Raw genomic sequence first — 9,552 nt, 5'->3', positions numbered from 1 at the left:
ATTTGACACCAATCCTTCAAACTGAGTGAATTAAAAGAGAATCTGCGAAAAGAGATCATCGTGCATATTGACTTTGCAGAGAACTACCTGTGTAAAGACACTGCTCAAAAAAGGTCAGAACACTTAAACAACACAATGTAACTCCAAGTCAATCACACTTCTGTGAAATCAAACTGTCCACTTAGGAAGCAACACTGATTGACAATACATTTCACATGCTGTTGTGCAAATGGAATAGGCAACAGGTGGAAATTATAGGCAATTAGCAAGACACCCCCAATAAAGGAATGGTTTTGCAGGTGGTGACCACAGACCACTTCTCAGTTCCTATGCTTCCTGGTTGATGTTTTGGTCACTTTTGAATGCTGGTGGTGCTTTCACTCTAGTGGTAGCATGAGACGGAGTCTACAACCCACACAAGTGGCTCAGGTAGTGCAGCTCATCCAGGATGGCACATCAATGCGAGCTGTGGCAAGAAGGTTTGCTGTGTCTGTCAGCGTAGTGTCCAGAGCATGGAGGCGCTACCAGAAGACAGGCCAGTACATCAGGAGACTTGGAGGAGGCCGTAGGAGGGCAACAACCCAGCAGCAGGACTGCTACCTCCGCCTTTGTGCAAGGAGGAGCAGGAGGAGCACTGCCAGAGCCCTGCAAAATGACCTCCAGCAGGCCACAAATGTGCATGTGTCTGCTCAAACGGTCAGAAACAGACTCCATGAGGGTGGTATGAGGGCCCGACGTCCACAGGTGGGGGTTGTGCTTACAGCCCAACACCGTGCAGGACGTTTGGCATTTGCCAGAGAACACCAAGATTGGCAAATTCGCCACTGGCGCCCTGTGCTTTTCACAGATGAAAGCAGGTTCACACTGAGCACATGTGACAGACGTGACAGAGTCTGGAGACGCCGTGGAGAACGTTCTGCTGCCTGCAACATCCTCCAGCATGACCGGTTTGGCGGTGGGTCAGTCATGGTGTGGGGTGGCATTTCTTTGGGGGGCCGCACAGCCCTCCATGTGCTCGCCAGAGGTAGCCTGACTGCCATTAGGTACCGAGATGAGATCCTCAGACCCCTTGTGAAACCATATGCTGGTGTGGTTGGCCCTGGGTTCCTCCTAATGCAAGACAATGCTAGACCTCATGTGGCTGGAGTGTGTCAGCAGTTCCTGCAAGAGGAAGGCATTGATGCTATGGACTGGCCCGCCCGTTCCCCAGACCTGAATCCAATTGAGCACATCTGGGACATCATGTCTCGCTCCATCCACCAATGCCACGTTGCACCACAGACTGTCCAGGAGTTGGCGGATGCTTTAGACCAGGTCTGGGAGGAGATCCCTCAGGAGACCATCCGCCACCTCATCAGGAGCATGTCCAGGCGTTGTAGGGAGGTCATACAGGTACGTGGAGGCCACACACACTACTGAGCCTCATTTTGACTTGTTTTAAGGACATTACATCAAAGTTGGATCAGCCTGTAGTGTGGTTTTCCACTTTAATTTTGAGGGTGACTCCAAATCCAGACCTCCATGGGTTGATACATTTGATTTCCATTGATAATTTGTGGGTGATTTTGTTGTCAGCACATTCAACTATGTAAAGAAAAAAGTATTTAATAAGATTATTTCATTCATTCAGATCTAGGATGTGTTATTTTAGTGTTCCCTTTATTTTTTTGAGCAGTGTACATCAGTGAAATCCAGGCAGTTCACTTTGGTGATTCTCACAAGCAGGTGACCCTCCACACCTGCCTTTGATACTGTGAACCATCAGATCCTCCTCTCCACCCTCTCCGAGCTGGGCATCTCCGGCGCGGCTCACTCCTGGATTGCGTCCTACCTGACCGGTCGCTCCTACCAAGTGGCGTGGCGAGAAGCTGTCTCCGCACCACGTGCTCTCACCACTGGTGTCCCCCAGGGCTCAGTTCTAGGCCCTCTCCTTTTCTCCCTATACACCAAGTCACTTGGCTCTGTCATATCCTCACATGGCCTCTCCTATCATTGCTACGCTGACGATACACAACTAATCTTCTCCTTTCCCCCTTCTGATAACCAGGTGGCGAATCGCATTTCTGCATGTCTGGCAGACATATCAGTATGGATGACGGATCACCACCTCAAGCTGAACCCTGGCAAGACGGAGCTGCTCTTCCTCCCGGGGAAGGACTGCCCGTTCCATGATCTCGCCATCACGGTTGACAACTCCGTTGTGTCCTCCTCCCAGAGTGCGAAGAGCCTTGGCGTGACCCTGGACAACACCCTGTCGTTCTCCGCTAGCATCAAGGCGGTGACCCGATCCTGCAGGTTCATGCTCTACAACATTCGGAGAGTACGACCCTGCCTTACACAGGAAGCGGCACAGGTCGTAATCCAGGCACTTGTCATCTCCCGTCTGGATTACTGCATCTCGCTGTTGGCTGGGCTCCCTGCCTGTGCCATTAAACCCCTACAACTCATCCAGAATGCCGCAGCCCGTCTGGTGTTCAACCTTCCCAAGTTCTCTCACGTCACCCCCCTCCTCCGCACACTCCACTGGCTTCCAGTTGAAGCTCGCATCCGTTACAAGACCATGGTGCTTGCCTATGGAGCAGTGAGGGGAACGGCACCTCCGTACCTTCAGGCTCTGATCAGTCCCTACACCCAAACGAGGGCATTGCGTTCATCCACCTCTGGCCTGCTGGCTCCCCTTCCTCTGCGGAAGCATAGTTCCCGCTCAGCCCAGTCAAAACTGTTCGCTGCTCTGGCACCCCAATGGTGGAACAAGCTCCCTCACGACGCCAGGACAGCGGAGTCACTCACCACCTTCCGGAGACATTTGAAACCCCACCTCTTTAAGGAATACCTGGGATAGGATAAAGTAATCCTTCTACCCCCCCCCCCCCCCCAAAAAAAAAAATTTTGTAAAGTGGTTATCCCACTGGCTATAGGGTGAATGCACCAATTTGTGGATAAGAGCGTCTGCTAAATGACGTAAATGTAAATGTGTTGGATATACCACAAATTATAGTTTGACTTTGCTCACTGAGGTCTTCTATGCGGATGACCCTTCTGCAATCTGGGGCCATCTCTCAAAAACACTGGCCTACTTCCTTGAGCTCTGCCCATCGACTACTTTTGGAATCTTACTTTGTCTTAAATGTTTAACGGTTGTTCAAAATGTTTACAATAAAATATTTTCATACCTTTTATTTTATGACACGTCGTTTCCACCACACCCATATTTGATGTAAATGAGTATATTATGTATAATTAACATTGACTTGTTTTAGATACGGAAATCATATGGTTGTTATCATAATCACACTAAAAGGTTGGGTGGGAATCATATTTTTAGCTGTCACAAAGGCAAGTTTATACATTCATGCATATTGTTGAATTATCAATATTAGGAAAACCATAAATCACTTAAAATATTCAATATAAGTTACTGTACAAATGTAAGGAATGTGGTTTAAATTAATTGTATGATATTTAAATTTACCTAAAATGGATCTTAAATGACAATGGAAATAAGTTATGGCAGTCAGAAATGACAAAAATATATAAATTCCTGAATAGTACAATCACAGCCATTATTTCTAGATAAATCAAAGAATCATACTGGTAAAATTGTGTATTAATTTCAGAAATCTTGCAGGGCCAAAGTGCCCAAAGTTGCAGAATCACCCAACAGTGCAATTATAGAGATGTTCCCCTTTTGACAGCAATAAGAGGGTTCAACATATGGCTGTGTAATTAAATGTTAGTGAATTATTTCAATGTGAAATGTAAGCATAACAATCAGTTGTGTTAATATACATGTAGTATTGCCGTTAAGGTCTACTACACGGTTGTGTTCATAAATTCAGTCAGGTCAGTTTGTACAACAAAAAAGCAATTTATTGTACTGCCAGACATTTGGCCACCATTGCTTAGGACCAAGCAGCAGTCTCCCCACCCCATTCAGAGGCCTGGGCAGTGGGGGCAGCTGACCAATCCTCAGTGGCTGGCTGGGCACTCCAGTCCTCTGCAAGAGAGAAAATGTTAGAGGTGCAAATACATGACCAACAAATCACTCATTTCGGTATATTTGAGTAGGTTAAACAAATCAATCCAACTGATGACAATTATGGCACATCAATTACAGAGAGGCTGATGTTAAGCTCACGTCACTCACCAGTGAACCCCTCAGTGGCTGCAGCAGATGGTTTGGCAGGAGCAGCAGCTGAAAGTGAAGCGGAAACTCAACTAGGATTACACCAAAACATGAGACCTTTCAGACAAACACATTTGCTAGGTCCTGAAATACCAAGACAGTCATTTACATCCAACACAAAATTATATTTTGAAAATGCTGCCAAGTGCATCAGTCAAGAACCTAAAAACAAGTCTCAGCATAGTGGAACCAGAAACCATATCTTCACTTTCCTTACCTGCAGAGAACTGCTGGATGGGGACAGAGGGCACAGCCACTCCCTCAGACCAGTCAGCCACCTCAGGCTGGGTGAACTCAGCTGCTGGAGCGGTCCACTCTCCTTGGAACTCCTCCTTTCCAACAGCCTTCTCAGCTGCAGCCTGTTCCTCCTTCTCAATCTACCAGGGAAAACAATGAGTGTCAGGCTAACAAGGCACACAGAACATACAAGATCCATTACTGTTGAGAAATAAGGCAAGCTTGCCCTACCAGTAAATTTGGAGTATAATGGCTTACGTATGGGTCTAAAAGGCCTGCTTCTTACCTCCTCTGGGTCCCTGTAGAAGTAGAGATCAGGCATGACCTCCCAGGGGTGCTCCCTGGAGATGGTGCCCCTCATCCTCAGCACCTCCCTGGACAGCATCCACCACATCAGACCCACAGAGTGGTGACCCTGGAGCACAGATCAGACAATGAACAACTACACCAATGAGACATGAACACCTGTCCTTTTACGGAAATATGTAGCAAGGCCTATACCTAATTCCCCTCCCTCTTACCCACGGATGGAGTAAGGGGAGAAAAAAGGCCCTGCGTTTTATGTAGCACACATCCTACACCCAGCACCGCACTGACAGGACTGCGCCGGGCTCTAACGGTGTGCAAAACAAACACCAACCAAGAAACTCACGTAGGTGTTCGGTGTAAGAGTCTAACCTTGTTGTTGCAGGGGATGGCAATGTCGACATATCTGAGTGGGGAGTCAGTGTTGCACAGGGCGATGGTGGGGATGTTGACATAAGAGGCTTCAGTCAGGGGCTGGTGGTCGGCACGGGGGTCCGTCACGATTAGGAGGCGGGGCTCCCTGAAGGCAGCCTGGATCTGATTGGTGAAGGTTCCGGGGGTGAAACGACCATGGAAGGTGGTGGCACCAGTGGCTGAGGCAAACTTCAGCACAGCTCTCTACAAAATGTATATAAAAGGTTAGAGACCAAGATGCCAACAGCATGTATAACACCCGTCACTGCCCTTGGCAAGTGGCACTAGACAGCATGCAGAATTTGTGTGAAGTGAATGAGGGCGAGTTAAATGCGATGGAAGGTGTGGTGAAGAGCTTGGAGCCCGAGCATGGCATCAATGGACATGTTAAAGAAGGGTTAGTAGGAGTGAAATTTTTGGAGAAAGTGGATCCTTGCCTTTTGGCGGATCCATTTGTGGTTTCAGGGTGGGTGAGAAAGGAGTTTGGTGTATTTGCAATCAGTACAGGTCCTGTAGAGGACTTTATATTTGTTTTTTCTTCTGATCAGACGGAGCAGGCGCTCCGTTTCACGCAACTGAAAAGGAGTGATTTCTTGGGTATCATTAAGTGTGGAGGTGGAGCAATTGAAGTTGAAGATTCCGGTTTGTGACACCTGCCATTTGGTGCGACGCAGACCCGGTGGTGAGTGTAGTGAAACAGAGGAGTCACTGTCAGCCCTTTTGAGTTTTGAGTCAGTCTTTAACTAACTGTAAGTCGCTCTGGATAAGAGCGTCTGCTAAATGACTAAAATGTAAAACGTGTGGCTCAGGTCACTATCAAACTCCAGTCATCGGGCGGTAGCCCTACTGATTTTAACGAAAAGCCATCCCAATCCCCCTAGCAAACTTCCAACACCTGCACACCAACATCAGTGCCAGGCTTTAATTGTGATTTGTGCATGCATGCAGCCATATCTATACAGAAACAGATGTCAAATTGATGGGTAAACACACATGGCAAGTATTAGGTTAGATTAATTATTCACCGTGTCCACTACGCTGCCAGTTGGAGCTGTACCTGTCCAGTGTTCCTGGAGGAGATGACGCAGACATCAGCTGGGTTCTCGATGGCAACAATTGCACGGGCTGCCAGCAGTAGTTTCTCCCAGGTCTTCCTCAGGTTGATAATGTACACACCTGAGGACAGGGGGCAGTCAGTACACCCAGATCTGTGCCCAGTTTACCCTGCCCAAATGTGCTCCATCTAGTGAGGGAAAGTATCAGTGATCACCAACTCTAGTTCTGTGAGCTGAAAAGGACAGAACCAATTGTTCCAGCCCAGTATTGAAGCAGAAATCCATTTAAACTATTCATCAAGACTTTGAATAGCTGAATCAGGTATACTTGTGCCAGAACAGCAGCCTGAATAGACAGTATCCCTACACAACCAGGGTGGGTTGACCACTGGCTTATACCACTACAAGTAGTTTTGTTCCACAGAGTGTTCGGGTCTGCCAACAACGCACCATCACTCTTCCTCTTGTAGGTGTAGTGTTCCATCTGGAAGTCCATGTTGGTTCCTCCCAGATGGGTTCCTGCAGCCAGGAACTTCAGCACATCCTCCTCCTTCATTTGAAGGACATCTAGATTTCCAGACATCTTGACCACTTACCCTGCGTTATGAATGTTGGAAGAAATAGAACAAGGGACCAACAGTCAAAAGATAGGTTTTAAAAAATAACATGTATTCAACAATTATTCCAGGCCCAGACATTGTAGTTGATAGGGCCATCTACGCGTTGCGCTTAAGCGCGAGGGGCCCATTGCCTAGCATTAAATGGCATGGCTAGTGTACTTGGCAGGACATCGTGCCCTAAACAGCATGTCAGGCGCGTGTCTACGCGACATGTTAGCGTTAGCTTTCAAGTCATATATATAAAGCCTTCAAATTCAAACATCTAGAAAGACTAATGTGAGAGATTCTACACATATTCACTGATTACTTCGTCTATTTAAGTGACATTTGACGAGTTAAAAAGCGTGAAATGTAATTTAAAACTTACCACGAAACAACGTTAAACTGCACCACCCGGCGTCAAAAAGAAAGATTGGAGGAAATTACGCCAAATATATACTCAAGTTTCCAAGCACATGATTGGTTGTTTCGCTGACTGGAAATAAAACCGTCTACTTGCATAATCCATTCACTAGATGGCACCAACACTCCAGCGCAGTAGCAGCACAGAGTAGCGTAGGGGTTGGGTGAAGCCGGTAACTAGAGGTCGGACGAGGAGCCCATATTAAGACAATGCGATGGAAAGACCATATTAAGACAATGGGGAGACGTTGACTTCTCGGTTAGAGTGGCCTGTGTTGCAACTTTATTTGCTAGAGATACGGAGTTCCAGGTGAAGGTATCACAAAATGTACATAGTGATTTTGCAATTTGTTTTAAAATGCAAATTTTTTCATAAGAGAAGATAAATTGCAAAAATGCCAACTTGCCTCAGATACAAAGATAGAATGGATGCTAGACAAGATGGCTTGGACCTCTTGGGGTGCTGGAAAAGATCATTGCAATGTTTTGACCAATGTCAAGGTCATGGGGTAATTACAGGTGGAGGGTATAACATGTTATTGCGGGAAGTGGGGTTATGTGACTGAGTGAATAAAAAACAACAAACTTTTATTACTTATTGAATAGGCCACTTAAAAAAAGGATAATTAAGTTAATAAGTAGACTGGGGTGTTCTCAAAGTCATTTCAGTGGCTCAATCTTAATATATGCGGTGCATCTATGTATCCTCCACAGCAAGTTTACACACATACATAATCTACGACCTCAATAAACTCATAATCTGTGTCAAACTCACTTCACATGTCATTGTTCCCTATCTAATTTAGTAGGCAAAGGCCACTGTGACACACAGGCTATCACTGCAGTCTTTGATATGAGGTTTCCAATGAGAATAGCTGATTGGGTTGGAACTGGGTGACATGTCATTAAGCTCCAAAAATAACCACAGTTTGTGTGCAAAAGTTTCCAATAGGTTAACAGTGTTTGTTTTACATAATGAGTCAGACATGTAATCCACAGACAATGAAATGTGACTCATACTTAGCTAATAACATACGAAATATGGCATACTTAGCTAATATCACTGTTTTAATGTACAAGGTTTCTAGATGAAAAAAATTATCAAACACAGACACAGCCCCAAAGCAAACTGGTTTAGGTCAGTTGAAGATCAGTATAGCCTAATGACTTATTTTTGCTTGACTCTTGTCTTTCACCCACCTTATCATTAACTATCCCTTTTGATGTCACACCCCTGTCCCCTTCTCCCAGTCTTATCGCTGTCTGACAGCTCTGTGATAAGCACATTATCATCATGCACTGCTATTACTGTGGGTAGGCATAATGGCTGTGTGTATAAGGTTAAATGAAAAGTAAAAGCTACCTCCGATATTGCATACTAATATTGGAACTGAGAATGACCCATGTGCCAGAAGCATCCACTGCTCTCAAGTACTGTGTGGGTTTATCATATTAACCCTTTGAATAACGAGGGCAATGTTGGGTTGTAGGTGTAGTTATCTCACGCCCTGACATAGAGCGCTAGTTGGTTTGGTCAGGGTGTGAGTATTCTATGTAATGTGTAATTCTATGTGGAGATCTAGTATGTTTATATCTATGTTGGCCGGGTGTGGTTCCCAATCAGAGGCAGCTGTCGATCGTTGTCTCTGATTGCGGATCATACTTAGGTAGCCTGGTTGCCTACCTTAGTTGTGGGATCTTGACTCGTGTTTGGCTTGTTGTGTGTAGCCACTGTTTGAGCGTCATGGTTTGTTATTTTGTCAAGTGTTTATTTGTCTTAATAAACATGTACACCACGCTGTACCTTGGTCTGACCCGTCTCTCAACGATCGTGACAAGTTATTAACGCTCTGAGACCAACTGTCATGTGATTTATGGACCATATAAGTAGGGCATTGCTGGAACATGTGTCTGGACTAAACTGAGCTGCCTGCGTGTCAGCCTGTCTCTGTCATAGTGACTGCCTCAGCTAGGATGCAGTATGTCATGTGTCATTTCATTTCCTTCTGAGGTTGCAGTGGTGGAAAGGTGCCCCAAGGCACTAATGCCATGTCACTTTCTGTTGTATCACAGAGATAAAGGAAAGAAAAAGAGGTGTAAAGGGATGCATGACAGGCACAAAGCAAATACCTTATATAATGAATACTAGCAGACTCATGTTGTATTCTTATATAATTTCATGCATTTTCTTTTAAAAATAGTAAAATGTTCTCTTCAACACACCAGCATAATTATTCACCATTACAAACAGTAATAAATTATATCAAATATGAAAACATGAACAATTATAATACCATTTTAAGGCAAATCAACTGTACAGCTCAAATGGACA

At 45.5% G+C, this 9,552-nt stretch overlaps 1 protein-coding gene across 1 annotated transcript; it reads right to left on the bottom strand.

The window, feature by feature from the left end:
• Positions 1 to 3,591: 3,591 nt before the first annotated feature.
• On the bottom strand, positions 3,592 to 7,227 carry LOC311150058 (small ribosomal subunit protein uS2-like). The gene is made up of 8 exons (XM_084187304.1): positions 7,186 to 7,227; positions 6,649 to 6,795; positions 6,201 to 6,319; positions 5,102 to 5,347; positions 4,710 to 4,838; positions 4,404 to 4,563; positions 4,148 to 4,195; positions 3,592 to 3,997 (listed from the first exon to the last, which is right to left on the bottom strand). Exons 2-8 carry the CDS (start codon positions 6,779 to 6,781, stop codon positions 3,903 to 3,905), a joined length of 930 nt encoding a protein of 309 aa, XP_084043430.1. The 5' UTR covers positions 6,782 to 6,795; positions 7,186 to 7,227; the 3' UTR covers positions 3,592 to 3,902.
• Between the last annotated feature and the right edge of the window lie 2,325 nt (positions 7,228 to 9,552).

This window comes from Coregonus lavaretus (genome assembly GCF_964263955.1).
Source record: "Coregonus lavaretus genome assembly, chromosome: 2".
Taxonomy (NCBI): Eukaryota; Metazoa; Chordata; class Actinopteri; order Salmoniformes; family Salmonidae; genus Coregonus; species Coregonus lavaretus.
This window is presented reverse-complemented; position numbering and strand designations above follow the sequence as displayed.